At 45.3% G+C, this 18,981-nt stretch overlaps 2 protein-coding genes across 2 annotated transcripts; both read left to right on the top strand.

The window, feature by feature from the left end:
• Positions 1-713: 713 nt before the first annotated feature.
• Positions 714-6,285, top strand: LOC308355580 (Fc receptor-like protein 3; the record flags this gene model as incomplete). Its single annotated transcript, XM_080823898.1, has 8 exons — positions 714-797; positions 1,730-1,750; positions 2,757-2,999; positions 3,470-3,733; positions 3,976-4,260; positions 5,048-5,335; positions 5,516-5,794; positions 5,915-6,285. The coding sequence occupies exons 1-8, from the start codon at positions 731-733 to the stop codon at positions 6,283-6,285; spliced, it is 1,818 nt and encodes a 605-aa protein (XP_080680024.1). The 5' UTR covers positions 714-730.
• Positions 6,286-6,588: 303 nt separating this feature from the next.
• On the top strand, positions 6,589-17,065 carry LOC308356072 (Fc receptor-like protein 3). The gene is made up of 6 exons (XM_080824749.1): positions 6,589-6,661; positions 12,829-12,856; positions 13,981-14,099; positions 14,303-14,371; positions 15,758-15,792; positions 15,880-17,065. The coding sequence occupies exons 1-6, from the start codon at positions 6,601-6,603 to the stop codon at positions 16,003-16,005; spliced, it is 438 nt and encodes a 145-aa protein (XP_080680875.1). The 5' UTR covers positions 6,589-6,600; the 3' UTR covers positions 16,006-17,065.
• Positions 17,066-18,981: the final 1,916 nt, after the last annotated feature.

Raw genomic sequence — 18,981 nt, 5'->3', positions numbered from 1 at the left:
AGACCCCCACAACATAGGTTCGCGTTTGGCTGCTTGTTCACTTACCCCCAATCTGTGCAGGTCTCAGGGGCACTTACGGAAGCCTATTCTGCTAAACTGCAGAGGGATATGTTTTTGTTTTTGTTTTCTAAGTAGCCTCAGTGCCAAACGTGGGGCTGCAACTCGTGTCCCTGAGATCGAGAGTTGCACGCTCTACCAGCTGAGTCAGTCTGCAAACTTCTCTTACTTTCCTCTTCAGCAACTTCAGGCCACGTTATATAAAGCTCAAAAGGTTTTACATCTGCTTTAACCCTTTGACTTTGTGGGGCTCCCATCATAAAACACACTTAGATGCCAGACTGACCAAGTGCATCTGTACTAGGACCTCATGTGACACCGAAGTTTGTATGAATTTAAGGTAAGGAAGGGGGTTTCCATTTGAGAAATGAAGAAAAAGTCATTTGCATACTAGGAAATCTGTAGCTTGGCATTTTCTGAGGACCCAGGCACAGCCTTGGAGACATTTGTCCTGGCAGACGTGGACCACCAGAAGGTGGCCACCAACATTGGAAATAGCACATCTACCAGCCCGAACGAGAAGGGCCATGTAGGAAGGTAGCCACATTCACATTTTGAGAACACCAGCAAGACCTGATTATTTTACTTCCTTTTTCTAATTCTGCGGGCCTTATCTGAGTACCACTCTCTGGCCGTCCTTCACAGACGGGCGAGAAGCCTGGCTTCTGGTGAGATGGGCTTTCCCTGCCATCGGCCGGACCAGGTCCCTGTGCTTCTGTGGCTGCTGCTGCTGATCCTGGGTGAGTAGGGGTCAGACTGGGACAGAGGCCCAAGTTCCTCCTGTCAGCAGGTGGAGGGAAAGCCAGGGGGCTTCTTTCTCTGCTTCCCCTTGGGCTTCGGACACACAGTAAGAGGTGGAAAGTGAGCAGAGCTGGGTTTCCAGCTAAACCAAAAGGCTCCAGAGACCTGGCCATCCTTTGTGGCACCTTGTCTTCCTGCCTGTTTCCTTTCTCACCTCATAGGAAGCTTGGATTTTTCTCTCTGAGAAACCACACCTCTAAATGCCCAATTACTGCCTACAAGGGCGAGGGGAGGAAGGTCTGCAGAGCAACGTGGCTCCTTCCCGACATTTTAAGCCAATATTTAACCAGATACTGAAAAAGTAGGGGGAGGGATGCCCGGGTGGTTCAGCTGTTAAGCTTCTGCCTTTGGCTCAGGTCTTGATCCCGAGGTCCTGGGGTCAAGCCCCGCATCAGGCTTCCTGCTCAGCAGGGAGTCTGCTTCTCTCCCGCTCTGTCTTTCCCCCTGCTTGTGCTCTCTCTTGTTCTCACTCTCAAATAAATAAATAAAATCTTAAAAAAAGAAAAAGGAAAAGTAGGGGGAACAGTGCCCAAGAAGTGAGGAGAAAGGGGGAGATAAAGCATTTCTCCAAGCCCTTCTCTGCCTCTGCTCCGCCCAGTTCAGGCCAGAGAAGAGAGCGAGAGGGAGCACAGGCTACTGCGTGCACAGCAAGGCGGCCAGGGGTGCAGATACGAGCCATTCACGCTCATCACAGAAATCAGAGGCTGCATTGTTGTTTGGGGGCCAGGGGAGGTGTGGAATGTGCGGAAAGAAATGGGAGGAAGAGCCCAAGAAGGGACTGTGGCTGGGTTGCTGGGAATTTCTCAGAGTCTGACCGAGGGTTGGAACAGTGTCACCCCATGCTAACCTTTAACCTTTGGCTCTCTCACAGCTCCCGGACGAGAACAATCAGGTCAGTCTTCCTTTCCCTCTCCCTCCTGCTCTGTGGGCATTGGTCCTTCCAGCCAGCATGCCTGTCCCTGTAAATGGGGGCTGAGGTTGTGCCAGACTGAGTGGTGCTGTCACTCTGGGGTCACACCTGTCACCATGGCCAGTGAGCAGAGCCTCCTGTGATCCCTGCAGCCTTCTGTCCTTTCCCCATCAGTGCAGGGCAAGGAAGCATTTGCAGAGGCAAGAGGCTAATGTCCAGAACCTTCCATCTGTCTCTTTTTTTCCCTAAGGACCATCCCCCACACCCATATGTTCAAGCTAGAGCCACCATCAAAGGACAGAAAAGCAGCTCCTATTCACAGAGGAAGTGCTGCACCCAAATCTTCATACACTCCACAGGGAGCTCATGCTGCTGTCCTGCTTCAATTTCTGGTCCCATTTGTCATTTGCAATTTTATATACAAAGGGGATTTCTCGAGCAGCCCATGCCTCTCCATTCAAATTTTTTTGTGTCCCTTCATCTTTTATTGTGTCTGACTTAGACGGAGTGCAGACAAAAGTTGCCTTCCCCATAGAATCTCAAGTGAAGCAAAGTTTAAAAGTAATGAAAGCAGGAAAAAATATGTTGTCCATTACCTATGAGCAACCATGTAGGAAGGGATTGTTCAGAGTCTAGAGACTACATCCCAGGCCCACCCGTACCTTGACAGGAATGCACAGGACAAGAACGTTTCAGAATCATCCACCTTCAGAGGCCCTCATAGTGCGTCCCCAGCTCCACATCCCATCTCCCAAGCTTTTCAGAACCCACCCCAGGGACCTGAGACCTCTCCCTTATGGCACCCACCTGCCCACTTCTGGCCTGTGCAACGGGAGAGGAAGAGCAGGTTCTGCCCCAGGCATGTCCCCCAGTTGTATCTGCTCCTTTCCTGATGGGAATCGGCCCAGCAGCAGTTGGGGACCTCCCCTGGGTTCAGCCCACCTCCCGTCTGCCTTCACCTGCCTGCACCTTTCTCTTTCCTGTTTAGGAGCACTTCCAAAAGCTTTTCTTCTCCTCGACCCTCCATGGTCCAGAACCTTCAAGGGAGGGAAAGTAACTCTCACCTGCAAGGATGACCATTCTCAGGCCCAGAGATACGTATCTTGGTATTGCGATGGGATTTTCTTGGGACGTAAACCTGGAACAATCCAAATAAACAAGTCTGGATATTATAAATGCAAGACCCTAAGATCTTCCCTCAGTGACCTTGTGCATGTGGAATTTTTATCTGGTGAGGAAAGAAAGGAGTGAGTCTCTGAAATCAAGCTGCTGGGCACGTGTCTGAAGGCTGGGTGAACGCGGGGAACACAGACAGTGTTGTAAGCAGGCATGAGGATATTTGATGAATTGACCCTAGTTGGGAGAATGAGGAGATAGGGCTGTGGAGGACAGTACACTGTCCGTCTCCTCCATCCAGAGACATGTCAGTAACCCAGAAGCCACCAGGCAAGAAGGGACTCGGGTCTGAAGGAAGATAGGGTAGAAAATTGCTCTTTTCATGATACATATGAGGATCTCTTAGGTACATTTTCTGAAAATTAGTTCACTATCTAGGACAAGAGAGTATTAGTAGTGGGGCCACATGGAAGTGGTGGTGGAGGATATTCACCGATGTGTGCAGGGCCATAGTTCTTCCCTCAAGGACAGAAGTGAGAGTTTGAAGAAAGAAACAGATGGAGTATGTTTGTTCACTCTTTGCAGATTGGCTGATCCTCCAGGCTTCACACCCTGTCTTTGAAGGAGATGATGTAACTCTGAGATGCCAGGGGAAGGAAGAAGAAAATATTTGTGAAAAGACTTACTACAAAAATAAAGAAAAAATGAGACAGTGGCCACAATATCAGTCAGGGGTCAGAATACATTCAGTCTCCATGGACAACAGTAAATTTCATTGTACTGCTTCTAGGAAATATTTATGGGGCACAAGGGAAGAAATTTCAAAACCTTTAAAGATCCAAGTTCAAGGTAATGGCTGTACTCCTGTGGGTAATAGGTCTTGACAGAGAAACTGTGTGGGGATCAAAGAGGGGTACTCATCAGTGGGGACCTCATGAGAGGCCTCTTCTGAGCAGCCACGGGAAGGAGGTGAGAGGTGGTTCCATCTCCATGGGTCTCTACCTTCTGACATTGTGCTGAGAACACAGATGTCCCTCTCCAGGAGCTCGGAGTCTCACTGCCCTGGGAACTGTTTTTGTTCTTCTCCCTAGAGCTGTTTCCACAACCTGTGCTGAGAGTCAGACCTTCCCAGCCCATTGAGGGGAGCCCAGTGAAACTGAAATGTGAGACCTGGCTCCCTCCACCAAGGTCATTCATTTGGCTTCAGTTCTGTTTCTTCAGAGAAGATAAGGTCCTGGAACCTGGTTGGAGCAATTCCTCGGAGCTCCAGATCCCCACCATGTGGAGTGAAGACTTAGGGTCCTACTGGTGCCAGGCAAAGACAGTGACTCCCAATATCATTAAAGAAAGCCTGAGATCCCAGATACATGTACAGAGTGAGTGTCTCTGGGGCAGAGGGAAGGGAGAGGAGAGCAGAGAATTACCTCTCTTGCTCCCTGAGATAGTGAACATGGCAGAGAGGAGCTACCAACCATCCCACTATCCTTTTCTCTTAGGTTCAACATTGGTTTAACTTCCCTATAACATTCTCTTCCATCTAAGTTAGGTAATAATCATTATTGATCACTTGCAGGGTGTCTAACCTGTCAGGGCCACAAAGACATACAGGGCACATTCTATAGTGGGTCAACGGTTAACAAGAAGCACCAATGACCACATGCAGTCAGTCTGCAGAGGCCCTTTGGGGTGTCCATGTGTCAATCAAAAGTTGTTCCAAAATAATCAGAAAAGAGAAAGATAAACACAAACTGAAATAGAGAAGAAGGTGGGGAGGTGGTGCTGAGACTGGAGGAGGCTTGGAGGATGGAGAGGGGTTTGGGTTCTGAATCAAGTCACTTCAGGATACAAGGAACCTTCCCTGTTCTCTTTCTTTATGGTCCATTGATGCAACAGAGGTGCCTTAGAGATAAAGGTCTTTAAAATTTGACTGTGGTCAACGTTAGGTTTAAAAGAAGATAGACCTGGTGCCCACATTACCCGAGGACAGAAACTGTTGTGTGTGGGGACAGGTAATGTTCCCTTCATAATAATGTACAATTACCCACTTTGGACCCTGCCTACTGTACCTGTTGCTATTGGCTTATTCGCGGCAACACCAGCCTTCTCCTTGGTTCTGTAGCACCTGCCTTTGAGACCTTCTCAAATTCTCCTCTGTCCTCCTAGGGATTCCTGTGTCTGATGTGAATCTAGAGATCCAGCCCCCTGGGGGCCAGCTGATTGAAGGAGGAGATATGGTCCTTATCTGCTCAGTAGCCAAGGGTACAGGGACTATTGCATTTTCCTGGCACCGGGAGGGCACAGAGAGAAATTTGGGCAGGAAGATGATGCGTGCCCTGTCAGCAGAGTTGCGGATAGCTGCAGTGAAGGAGCAGGACGCTGGGAGGTACTACTGCTCAGCCGACAATATTCAAGGCCCCATCCTCAGTAATTGGATCAGAGTCACACCAAGAAGTAAGTTCCTCTCTTTTTCACTCAACCTTGTTCCCAAGCCAGGGTTTAGTTTCTTTGTCAGCCAGAAGGATCTTCTGAAGAAGGCAAGGAAAAGACGTGTGGAGGTGTAAATGCCAACCAAGGAATGGCAAAGGTGGAAAGTAAGGTGAGACCCTCTCTGACAGCTCCTGTCTCACTCAGTTCCAGCATCCCACCCCATCCTCACTGTCAAGACACCCAGAGCCCTGGCCGTGGTGGGGGACATGGTGGAGCTTCGCTGTGAGGCCCTGAGGGGCTCTCCCCCGATCCTCTACCGGTATTACCATGAGGACGTCATCCTGGGGACCAACTCGGCCCCCTCTGGAGGAGGAGCCTCCTTCAACCTCTCTCTGACAGCAGAACTTTCTGGAAACTATGCCTGTGAAGCTGACAACAACCTGGGGGCCCAGCTCAGTGAGGCAGTGACACTCAGCGTCACAGGTAGGACTTGTCTTGATCCTAGCTCTATACTCCTACTACTAAATTATGCTGGATGTTTCCTTTATTATCTGGTATACATACTCAATTAAAACCACTGATGAACTATGTTTCCTCCTTCAGTTCCAGTGTCTCGCCCTGTCCTCACCCTCAACCCTGCCCGGCCCCAGGCTGTGGTGGGAGATTTGTTAGAACTTCGCTGTGAGGTCCAGAGAGGCTCTCCCCCAATCTTATACTGGTTTTATCATGAAGATGTCATCCTGGGGAGCACATCATCCCCCTCTGGAGGAGGAGCATCTTTTAACCTCTCTCTGACCACAGAACATTCTGGAAACTACTCCTGTGGGGCTGACAATGGCCTGGGGGTCCAGAGAAGTTACATGGTGACACTCAACATCACAGGTGTGTTGGAGGTACCTGAGTTTCAGATTATAGTTAAGGTCAATAAAATATTTTTCCTACAGACGTACAAATTCTACCATCAAAGTTTTTGAACATGCACACCAAGGCTTGGGGCTTCTAGAGATTGTGTTGATTTCATGGGGGAAGGAAAGGGAATAGATTTCAATCTTAGATGCTGACAACCATGGGCCATTATTTTGAAAATTACCAATTATAGTGGAGATAATTCAAATGGAGGAATCAGAACCTGGAAGAAAACTGTTCTGATAGATCTCTACTCCCCACCTACATGTTGTCTAGGTCAAAAACACTTGCCACCAGAACTCAAATACAGGTCTTCCCATTTAGGGTTTTCCACAAGCAAAGCAATCCATATCACCGTGGGCATCATCGGGTGCCTGCTAAGTATGCCTGGCCTTGCTGCTACTGCTTATTTGGTGAGTTACTTCAGGACCCAAAGGAAATCAGGTGGGTGTCTATGTGTTACCCTCTGATGTTGTGACTTTTGCCATGGCTATCATAATTTGGACTTGTGTAGTGCGTTCTCTTAAGATGATTGTTCTCTTCCAAATAGTAAACCCTCAGTTCTACTCACTGGCACTCTGTAGGCAACAGTGACAAGAAGGCAGAATACATTTCTCAATGAAGTTGTCACTCCATGTGTTTAATCTGAGATTTAAACTAGGTAGCAGAGTTTTGCTTCCAATTAAAAATTAGAAAGGTAAGTATTTGCCATCCCACCCCCGGTTCAAAGCTTACTGAGAACAAAAGGAATAATATTAAAAAGTCTTTCATTTGTTACAACAAAAAATAGGTAATAGCCATGGTGCAAACCATACATTCTGAGATATATTTGAGTGCCAGTCAAATATTGTGAAATTTGGAAAATTAATACGAATGCTGAGAATGAAATGAAATGGACTCTGAAAACCAATCTGAGGGTTTTGAAGGGGCGGAGGATGGGAGGTTGGGGGAGCCAGGTGGTGGGTATTAAGGAGGGCACGTATTGCATGGAGCACTGGGTGTGGTGCATAAACAATGAATTCTGTTACGCTGAAAAGAAATTTTAAAAAAAGAAATTAAAATTTCAGTTTTTTATCATTGCAAGTATATAGAAAGACAATTTATTTTTTATGCTGATCTTATATCTTGAAACCTTGCTATATACATATTTATTAGTTCCAGTCTCTCTTTGATAGATTCCATCAGATTTTCTATGTAGGTGATTCTGTCATCTGCAAATAAAGATAGTCCTGCTCCTTCCTTTCCCATCTGAGTTACATTCATTTCTTTTTCTTGCCTTAATGCACTGGCTAGAACCTCCTGTATAATGTTGAATAGAAGTGGTGATAGCAGATATAGCATATCAGCATAGCAGGTCTTTTTCCTGATATTAGGGGAAAGTATTTGGTCTCTCATCATTTAATATGATAATATTAGCTTTGGATTTTTTGGTAGATGCTCTCTATTAGGCCAAGGAAGTCCCTACTATTTATAATTTGCTGAGGATTTTTATAAGGAAAATCTTTGTCAAATGCTTTTTCTACATTGATTGAGATGATCATGTGATTTTCTTTTCTAGTCGACTGGTACGGATTTTGAATTTTGAATGTCAAAACAATCTTGCATTTTTGAGGTCAACTTCACTTGGTCCTGACTGTTGAATTTGATGTGGTAAAATTTTGTTAAGAATGTTTACAACTACGTTCATGAGGGATACTGCTTGGTAGCTTTATTTTCTTATCATATCTTTATCAGACTTGATGTCAAGGTAACACCCATTTAGTTACCACTTCTAGTATTTGTCATTCCTTTTTGTGTCTCCATATTTCCATATGGTATCATTTTCTTTCTGCCTGAAGTATGTTTCACATTTCTCAGAGTATGGGTCTGCTGGTGAACTTGACTGGTCGTGTTGCTAAAGTCTATTATATCCGTAATGATTTTCTACTTGATCTATCAGCTATTGAAAGAGGGGTATTGAAATCGCCAATGCCAACTATGGATTTACCCATCTCTTTTTACAATTCCGTCAAGTTTTGCCTTGGGTATTTTGAAGCTCTTTTATTAGGTGCATAAATGTTTGTAATTGTTTGTGTTTTTGGTGAAATGATCAGCTTATCCTTGTGAAATGATATTTTTATCCCTGTTAGTGTCATTTACTCTGAAGTAGTCTTTGATACTAATGTATTAATAAAGTACTGTTAACATGGTATTCTTTTTTAAAAATATTTTATGTATTTATTTGAGAGAGAGGGTGAGAGAAACAGCATGAGAGGCGGGAGGGTCAGAGGGAGAGGCAGACTCCCCGCTGAGTGAGGAGACTGATGCAGGACTCGATTCTGGGACTCCAGGACTGTGATCTGAGCTGAAGGAAGATGCTTAACCGATGAAGCAACCCAGGTGCCCCTAACATGGTATTTCTTTATTCATCTTTTCACTTGTAACCTATATAGGCCCTTATATTTAAGGCATTTTTCATAAATCCAGAGCGTATAATTAATTGTTGCTTTTTATCCAATATGACAGTCTCTATCTTTTAACTAAGGTATTTAGATCATTTATATTAATGTGATGATAAGACTAGATTTAAAGTCTATTATTTTGCTATTTATTTTCTATTTGTTCCATTTGTTCTTTGCTTACCTTTTCCTTTTTTTCTACCTTCTTTTAGACCAAGTGAGTATTTTTTATGATTCCATTTTTCCCTCTGTTGGCATATTAGGTATATAATTCTTTGTTATGTTTACTTCACTGGTTGTTTTAGCATTTCTAGTATAGATAGCTAAATTACCACAGTCTACCTTCAGATGCATTCAGTCACTTCACATATAGTGTAAGAATATTACTGGGGTGCCTGGGGGGCTCAGGGGGTTAAAGCCTCTGCCTTCGGCTCAGGTCATGATCCCGGGGTCCTGGGATTGAGCCCCGCATCGGGCTCTCTGCTCAGCCTGCTTTCCCCCTCTCTCTCTGCGTGCCTCTCTGCCTACTTGTGATCTCTATCTCTCTCTGTCAAATAAATAAATAAAATCTTAAAAAAAAAAAGAATATTACTATTATAGGACATCTGGGTGGCTCGGTCGGTTAAGCATCTAGCTCTTGATTTTGGCTCGAGCCACGATCTCAGGGTCATGGGATCAAGCCTCCCATTGGGCTCCAAGCTGAGCTGCAGAGTCTGCATGAGATTGTTTCTCCCTCTCCCTCTGACTCTCCTCCCACTCGCTTTCTCTCTAAATGAGTAAATAAATAAAGAAATAAGTGAAATTTTAAAAAAAAAAGGATATTCCATTGTGCACTCCATTTCTTCCCTCCTAGCTGCAGTGCTATTACTTTTGTATACAGTCACTTACCTGTTAGTGATTAAGTATAATTTAAGAGACTTAAGTATAATTTAAGAATTTTACATACTTACTTAAGTAGTTACCACTTCTGATTTCCTTTATTTCTTTTTGTATCTTCAAATTCCATCTGGTATTATTTTCTTTCTGCCCCAAAGATTTCTTTTAACATTTCTAATAGATGGGTCTGCTGATGATGAATTATTTCAGGTTTTATATAGTCTGTAAAAGTCTCTGTTTTGCATTCATTGTGAAAGATGCCTTTGATGTTATAGGATTATAGGTAGAAATTTTTTCTTCTTTACATATTTTAAAGATATTGCTTTACTATCTTCTTGTGTGCATTGTTTCTGACAAGAAATACACTATCATCCTTTGTTCTTCTGTGACTGCGGTTTTTTCCTCTCTAAATGTTTCTCATGGATCAGGGATTCTTGAACTAATGGACTTTTTAATTCAGTGTCTTGGGTGCCTGTAAGGTTTCACTACTTTATATTTTGGAATTACTAAAACTTTTCTTTCTGTCTGTCTCTCACTTGGCATAACATGACACTTCCTTTTCTGTCAGGCCAAATGCTTATGTTCTCCCTTTCTTAGGGCTTATGCTGAAAATCAAGCAAGCAAACAAAGAAATAAAAAGAATATTTGGATCTCAATTTAATGAAAAAACTTACATATTTTTTTCTTAATGATGCTGATCAAGCATTGTCTCCTTACTCTTTTGTTTTCAGGTCAATTAATGAGCCTCTGTCCTGTTTCTTTGCATGAAAAATGGCACCAATATTTTATGACTGATATTTTAAAGCTATTTAGTATTTTCTTAAATAACATTACATGTAAATTAAGTCTACATATCATTTTTTAAAATATATATGAAAGGAATAAGAGCACTAAGCTTTATGGTTCTCATCATAAAATGTATCACTCATTTAAAGCCTATTATATGTGATTTTGTAGTTTGTCTACTCCCAGTTATTCAATAACTACATCTCAGTTCAATTCAGTCAGTATTATTATCGCCATATTAGAGATGAAAAAAACAGAGATATTTCATAAGTTATCTTTCCAAACTCGTGTATCTATTAACAGTCAGAGTTGGGGCTTACTTGGGGTTCTTCCTAGCCTTTGACTCCATATTCTCTCCACTGTACATTTGTGACTTACGGAAGGCTGGTCACATCCCCTACTTTCAAAACTACTTTTCTGTTTTATCACCTGTATTTGTGTCACTTACTAATTAAAAACATACTATAAGTGCAGACATTAAGACCTTACCGTTGAAGTTAATAATGGTCAAAAAATAGATTGCTCAGCCATACAACACCCAACACAGGGAAGTCAAGATTAGCAGCTATCATTTTATGTGATCCATGAGAACAGAAACCCAGGAGGTTCTAACATCTCGATCTAGAGGAAGTCTTGTTTTAAACAGCAAACTCAGTAAGAAATTCTGACAGTCTACCAGTCAGAGGGTATCTGACTTCCTCATCTCACAATCTTGCCAACTTCCTTCTCATTATCCATCAGCCTGCTCAGGGAGGAGCTCAGCCCTCTCCACTTTTTCTTTTCTTTTTTTTTTTTTAATTATGTTATGTTAGTGACCATACAGTACATCATTAGTTTTTGATGTAGTGTTCCACGATTCACTGTTTTTGTAGAACACCCAGTACTGCAAGCAACATGTGCCCTTCTTTATACCCATCATGGGACTAACACCCCCACCACCTTCCCCTCTAAAACCCTCAGTTTTGTTGCTACCCTATGACCCAACAATTGTACTGCTGGGTATTTACTCCATTTTTTTGAAAAGAGAATTCTGTCTGCTCCTTAAGGCTGAGTGTATCCAACCCATTACCAAAGAGAGTGGTAACTGTATTAACTCTGTGACTGAACTGCCTGGATGAAAGTTCCAGTAATGTAATTTTCCAGACACTTGATATCCAGCAGGTAAATTAAACTCTCCAAGCCCCAGTTTCTTTATGGTCATAAAGATACTATTTACCATTTTGGTGGTATCCACGTCAACTGCTTAGTCCCGGACCAGCCCATACGTCTTCAGTGATACTAACCTGTGTCCTGTAAATAGCCACCTTCTAGGTCTATTCTGTCTTTTGCAAATGAAGAGATAAACAGACTTGCAGACACATCCTGAGACTTAGCTCACCCACCCACAAGGGAGGACAGGGGCTGTTGACTGATGCGAATCGCAATTTCTCTAAGGAGCTGTCATGCACCTCTAGTTTAATTCATGGTTTGCAGACATCAATCATTTTTGATGAGAATGTTTACTTGGGATAATAATTCATGGTGTCTAAGCCCAGTGAGACAGATGCAGAGCCACAGATAAATAGGCAGCAGTCAGGAATGGGCTCTAGCAGGCGTCCTGCATTGGGGCAGGCCAAAAGGATTTCAGTGTCTCACTGATGATGGAAAACTGCCATATTTTCAAGGTTGATGGAGTAGCCTTCTGGATTAGGTTTACCTGTAATCACCTATTATACAAATTGTCAATGTGCCCCCTTTTTTTAGTCCTCAAAGTATATACTTTAATTTGTTCAGTTGCTGAACCAAACTTTACTGAATATTGTCAACATTTTATCCACTGGGAAAATAAAAATAATTAAGATGAGGTTGCAGCCTCAAGTAACCCCCTCTTTCATGATGGAGAGAGTTGGAGGGAAACCTACAAATAGGTAATTGCCATCCAGTATGGTGATCTGAATACTGCAGGTTTCCACATGTGTGTAGATAGGTCACTTCAGAGCTCGCTGGCCCCAGGGAAAGCCCTGGAGGAGGAAAGATCAGTTGGAATCAGACAGGTGAAAGAGAAGGGGAGAAGGGGTGTGGAGAAGACAGTATTACCCAGCTGATCGGGTTTGCAAGGACCACAGGTACAGACAGGTCTGAGCTGGATATGGGAGCCCTATTTATTCACCCGGTGTAGGAACTCTGTCTCTGGTCTCCATCTCCTGGGGCTGCAGCCAGGACAGAGAAGAGGAAGAGGAGAAGCCCTGGGCCCAGAGTGAAGTACTAAGTTGTCTCTCTTGTGCTACTTGGCCACACCTCCTTAGAGTGCATGCTGCTTTCACTGACTGAATAAGTATGATTCTGGGCAACCATCTTTCCAGACCCCACCTTCCTCATCAGTAATATGCCACAGGGGGATAGAGCCCGATGTTCTCTAAGATCTGCCATGGCTGAGACCTAAAATGAATCTGATTTCCTGGAAAGGGCATTCTGATGTGGAGCCCACTGCCTACACAGCTCACTCATGATCACTGATCTTCTGTTTTTCAGGAGGACTTCCTGCCACTGGAATACCCAGGTGAGGTCTCCTTTCGTGTGCTGACAACATTGTCAGGACCTATTCATACCCACAAGACAGGGCCACGGGGTTATATGTACATTAAAAAATATTTGACTGGATTTCCTATTAACATTTTCAAATTCTTACAACATCCAAAAATGTGATTCAGAAAGCCACTTCCAGCCATATCTATGATAATACTCACTCAGACCTCTGCATACCCAGGACTCATGTCACTTGCTCTCCGTGTCAGTCTACCTGTTCAGATGTGCCCTGGTGGAGAGCTCACTGCGCCCACCCTAGTGGAGTCCTCTGTCACAGGGATCCACCTCATACTTCCCCCTCATTCCTCCACCACACACTCATTCGGGACGTAATTATTAAATGCTGGTAATGTTCAATTCACAGTATTGATTGCAGAAGGAAACAGAAGTGGGGGGAAAAAAACACTCTTTTCCCGGAGATCTATCAAGGTATTTTACAGGAAAGGTAGATGATTGTGATATGAGCCGGAGTATTGAAAGGGACCTTTTAAAAAAGACGAAGGTTGCGTTTCGGGGGGGTGCAAAAGTCTTTGTGTATTAGTGTTTAAACATTTAAGTGTTTGAGAACAAGAAGAAGTTGAGCAGATCTAACTGTTTACTGAAAAGACCTTGAGACTCTGCACTTTGGCCCGCTGACTTTTCATCAGTCGTCCCTGGCTGTCACGCTATCTTGGGCCACACGTCGCGTCACACACACCTTCTGAGTTCTCTTGAGAGAGTCAGGCAGACTCAGGGTAGGCAGCCATGATATTTTAAAGAATATTTTATTTATTTATTATTTGAGAGAGAGAGAGAGAGAGAGAGAGCACAAGCAGGGAGAGGGCAGAGGGAGAAGGAGGGAAAGATCAGAGAGAGAGTCCCAAGCAGGTTCCACATTGAGTGTGGAACCTGATGCGGTGCTCGATTTGACAACCCTAAGATTATGACTTACGCCAAAATCAAGAGCCCGACACTTAACCAACTGAACCAGCCAGGCGTCCCCACAACCGTGGTATGTTTACAGGGACCACGCTGGGCTCCTCCTGGACACTGGTCTTCCTGAGACTCGGTGTGATCCACAAATCCTTCTATCCCTGTGTCTCTCCCTGTCTGTCCCAGTTACAGTCCCAAGGAGCATCAGGAGCCTTCCTGGTCCAGACCCTGCAGCACAGACCCCCACAGGCCCCCCCACTCTGAGCCACCAGCCGTGATGGAGCTGCAGCCAGTGTACAGCAATGGTGAGACTTCCTAAGTAGCCCAGGGCCCCAGGGATGAGCCAAGGTGGGAGGGGAGATTGAGCAACTGCCCAAGACTGAGTCACACTCAACTTGAAAATGACACTCCTGGCACTGTGTCTGAGACAGAAGATGAACTTACTAGCTGAGAAGAGTCTAGAACGTGGGCTCTTGGCTAGAGCGAGCTGTCATCTCCTCTCTCACAGTGAATCCTGGAGATGACAACCTGGTGTATTCCCAGATCTGGAGCAGCCAGCAAACAAACGGAAATCCAGGTGAGACCCCTTCCAGACCAGGGGAGGTGAGGCAGCCATGCATGAGGGGATCTACGAGGGGCCTCTGATCAGGCCTCTCAAGTAGGAGTGGGCCACGGAAGGAAGGCATCATCTGCTCCCACACTGCCACCATACGGCTGTGTCCCTCCCCTCGGAGCCATGTGCACTGCCACCGGACCCCACAAACTCTCTGAGGACAGACACTAGTGTTTCCACAAACTTACCAGTAGCACCCAGTGAGGTGCTTGGGAAACTATGGGCCTCTTCAAATATTGTTTTAAAAGAATGCATGACTGCTAATTGCTAGTGTCAGCCTCTCATAACCTAATGTGTAGACAATCATAATTCTCCCAAATGGTCTGATTTCTAATCTCATCCTCCTCTGGTCCCCAGACACTGTTTCCAGCACGATCCCTCTGAGAGGCCCTGCCGATCACACCCTGGCCTGGATTCACGGCCTCGGTGACCCTTCATTCCAAAGCTGGACCCTCGCTTCCCCCTGCACTTTGGCCCCTCCCAGAGCTCTGTCCTTACTCCAGCCAAGCTGACCCTCCCCATCTTCCTGCTCACACTGGGCTGTTGCATGCTCTGGTGCTCATGTCTCTTGTCTGCCTGAAATGCCCTTCCCCCACCTACTTTACCCGGTGACCCCTGCTCACATGTCAAGACATAGTTCAGGTGCCTCCGTGAAACGTCTGCCCACCCTCCCTGTGTCCAAGCCTGGGAGGATGGGTTAGCCTTTTGGCAACAACAGCATTCATTATGTATTTCCATCGGGTGCCCATCGTACGTGTTGCATACATCTACACGTCCATTGTTCCTCTTAAAAATTATAAACTCCTTGGGTACAGGGACTGAGTTTGTTGTTTCTCTGTCCTTGTAGCTTAATAGAAGGTCATTGTTTCCTGAATACTTACTAATAAATGAATGAAAGAGATCCAGAGGACCCTTGGAAAGAGAAGAAACACACACGCTGAATTTTCTTACTGCTTCACTGCAGATCCTTGCTGGGAATTTGCTGTGTGGCCTTAGAACGCCAACCCCCTCTCCAGCCTCCTCCACTTTCCCTGCATGAAGCGAAGCCCGTGTTCCACTTTCTCCCAACCGGTGCACCCACAGAGGCCCTGAACGGGGGCGGGACGGGAGCAGGGGACCGCTTGGCTGGGGCGATGAGCAGTGGAGAGAGAAGGAGATCATCCAGAGAGTCGCTCTGGGCATTTGGTGGGCAGGGAAAGGCTTTATCAGTGTGTGGGGGTGGAAGAACCCCGCAGAGCAAACCACCAAGAGCCCAGTTGCGGAGGAGAGATTTTGAAATGCGTTGTGAGTGGGTTGTAAGTCGGAATATGTCACCCACAGTCTAATGCTGTCTTCCCTCCTCCCATCCAGCACCACGTTCACCAAGGACACATCGGAAGGATGAGGTGGGTCACGCTTTCCGCCTCCCTCTCGCAGAGCTCTCCTCCCCTCACCTGTGCTTAGGTGCTCACTGTTTGTGGGATTTCCACCAGGAACCTGCAGTCATCTATTCGGAGCTGAAGAAGGCACCACCAGAAGACACTGCAGGGCAGGCCCATGAAGATGCTGCAGAAAACTATGAGAATCTCCCGTGTGCACCATCAGCTCTGGACCGCTAGCCCCCTACCCAGAGGGGCCCTCGAAGACCCTGGGAGCACCTGATGCCTTCCCCTGTTCTCCGCAAGCTTCTCCTTCCATCCCGCAGGCGGGGTGAAGGTCTGCCCCCACCCCACCCCGCGCCTGAGTCTGCGTGTTCTCTGGGAACAGAATGGGCAGCATTTCAGTAAACACCGCATTTCTACACAGTAGAGACTCGTGAAAGCAGGGCAGGTGGGCCTTCCCCTCCCAGGCCCGTGGAACAAGGAGGGAGGGCGAGTGGTCTGGCCAGGATCACAAGAGTGCTGTCATGACCATGTGCTCCGGGTGCCGGAAGCTTTGAACGCGCCATCTCTGCATGAACAATTGAAACACTTTGTTTCCTCTTTTAGATGGACGGGTGGTAAGTGACTGATGATGAAGATACTAATGAAGAGGATGAATACAGGTATAGGACACACACCAATCCGCTCAGAATTGGGGGCCTTCACGAGTCTTCCTCTCCCCCAGGATCAAACTCCCCCATACATGGGGCAGTCAAGCTCCACGGTTTGGTTGTTCAACACCCACTATTTGGAGGCTCCAGAGATCAGCACCAACCCTGGAGGCCCAGGAGAGCCAGTGACTCTCACAACTCAGATGGCAAAGCCTCATGTCTCCAGGAACCCACGTGGCCCGAGCCAACAGAGGAGGGAGCGACACAGGCAGTCAGTGGGCCCACGGGGTACACCCCTCCCATTGCCCACCGACTCCCAAATAATTCAAGAGCTGAGCGTCCACCACAGGAGAAAGCATTTAAAAAGCATGCCATCTGTTCCTAGGTCTCCAGAAAAGTGGTAGAGTTGCTTGGAGTGGCTTTTATTCACGTGAATAAGGGATTTGTCACCTGGGGTGACGCTGAACTTTGGATCGCTGTAAAAACGATAGGGCGTCGCCAGCTGGTGTGTTCACTGAGGACTGGTGTGCTTCAGCTGATACAAGCCATGGATGACGTTGATTTTACACCTGCCCTGTTTAGGACTTCCAGTAAATAACACAGCAAGGCTTTGCAAACCTTTGGAATAGTGAAATAAAAAGAACTAAGTGTGTTTCAAAGATTATTCCTTTCCCCATGGGTGTCAGAATCCGGAGCAAGGGGAAGTGTAACATACAGCAAAGCTTCATCCAATTTGAGGTTTTAATCTTAGCCTCATGAATTTGGCTGGCAAGCTAGTTGGCTGAGGCAGGGGGCAGGGAAGTGATGTCCTTCCTAAAGAGGGAATACGTATTTTTGTTATGAAAGAGTGACTTCTGTGTCTTGTTTCCATATTAGCAGGTACAAAATGCTCTCCAGAATGTACGCCTGGCCTTTAGAGACAGCAAGAAATCCAGGTGTAATCGGTATCTATGCTTAAATTTGGCCCCAAATGCCTCCCAACTTTAGGTTCCAGGAAGAATAGAGCCCTATAGAGGGAAGAGGGACATGACACTAGGTCCCAGCTGTGGGAAACCCATCTGAAAGAGTGGTGACAAAAGGCAAAGTCCCCAAGAGAGAGAGGCGGCATCAAGGCAGCATCCCAGGGCCGGTAAGAGTCATTCTGCAGGAGGGTACGTCAGACACCAGGACGGTAGCCTCTCACGTGGGCAAGATCCATGATGCCAGCGAAAGATGGGGACAGCAAGGGGCTCTCTGGTGCTCAGTACTGTTCTGATGGGGTGCAGACCCTCTTCCCAGAACTCCGTATCCAGGTCCTCAAACTGAGGGCAAACAGTACCTGTCAGCAGCCAGGGAGAGGCTAAGGAATAATTGAGAAAATATCCAAGAGGGCGCCATGTTTCCAGCAGGTCAGGAAGGTAACATTTAAGACCTAAAGATTAAAGACATGACCATGATTTCTTTCTCTACATTATATTTATTTATTTACTTACTTACATATGTCCCAAAGAACAATTTAAACACAATAAATCACATATATCTGAAGTATACCATTTCATGTTTTGGCAGATAAGAAACCAAGAAAACAAGAAACCACCGCAATCGAGACCCCAAACATCTCCATCACTCCCAGTGTTCTCCTGCCCTGAGGAACACATTTTTCCCTCCACACCATCTCCTGCCATCACCAGATGCTTTCTGTCACTATAGATTAGGGTGTATTTTCTCAAGTTTTATGTAAATAGCACCATACAGCATATACTCTTTTGTGCCCGGTGTCACTCACTAAGCAGAAGAATTTTGAGACTCATTCACATTGTTTCAAATAGCCACAACGTAGTCCTTTCTATTGCTAAATAATATTCCATTGGATGTGATACATTTTTATTATCCATCTATCTGTAAGTGGACATTTATATTGTTTCATTTATCATTATTAAAAATAAAACTACTATGAAAATTCACATACAAGTGTTTGTGTGGCCATGTTTCCATGGCTCCTTTGTAAACAGCTGGGAGTAGAATTGCTGACTCACATGTTTAAGGTTTGAAGAGGCTTGATACTCTTTTCCAAAACACCTGCGCCAGTGCCACATGCCCTCGAGCACTGACTGATAGCTACAGTAGTTCCACACCCTTGTCAACACTTAGCATTGGCAGCCTTTAACTTTAGCCACTGCAAAGAGTGTGTGTTGTAGTGTAGTGTGATCTCACTGTGGTTTTAATTTCTCTGCTGATCCATGATGCTGATTCTCTTCCCAAGTCCTTATTGGCTCTCTGCAGATCTTCTGTGAAGGGTCTGTTCACACCTTCCACTTCTGCAAGAGTTTGGCGTCTTAAGTTTTTTATTCTGGTCTGATTTACAAGTTGTAAATACCTTCTCTATGTCTGTAGCTTGCTGTTCATTTTCTTAATGATATTTTTTGAAGAGAACAAGTTTTTAGTTTTGAAAAAGTGCAATTTATCAACTTTTTAATTTTATGAGCCTACTTGTGTTTCCTATCTAAGAAAGTATACCATGAGGTCAAAAATATTCTCTTCTACTTTTTGCTAGAATTTTTATAGCTTTCGCATGTACATTCAG

Source organism: Martes martes (assembly GCF_963455335.1).
Source record: "Martes martes genome assembly, chromosome: 15".
Taxonomy (NCBI): Eukaryota; Metazoa; Chordata; class Mammalia; order Carnivora; family Mustelidae; genus Martes; species Martes martes.
The sequence above is the reverse complement of the archived record's forward strand: the minus strand, read 5'-3'. Positions and strand labels throughout refer to the sequence as shown.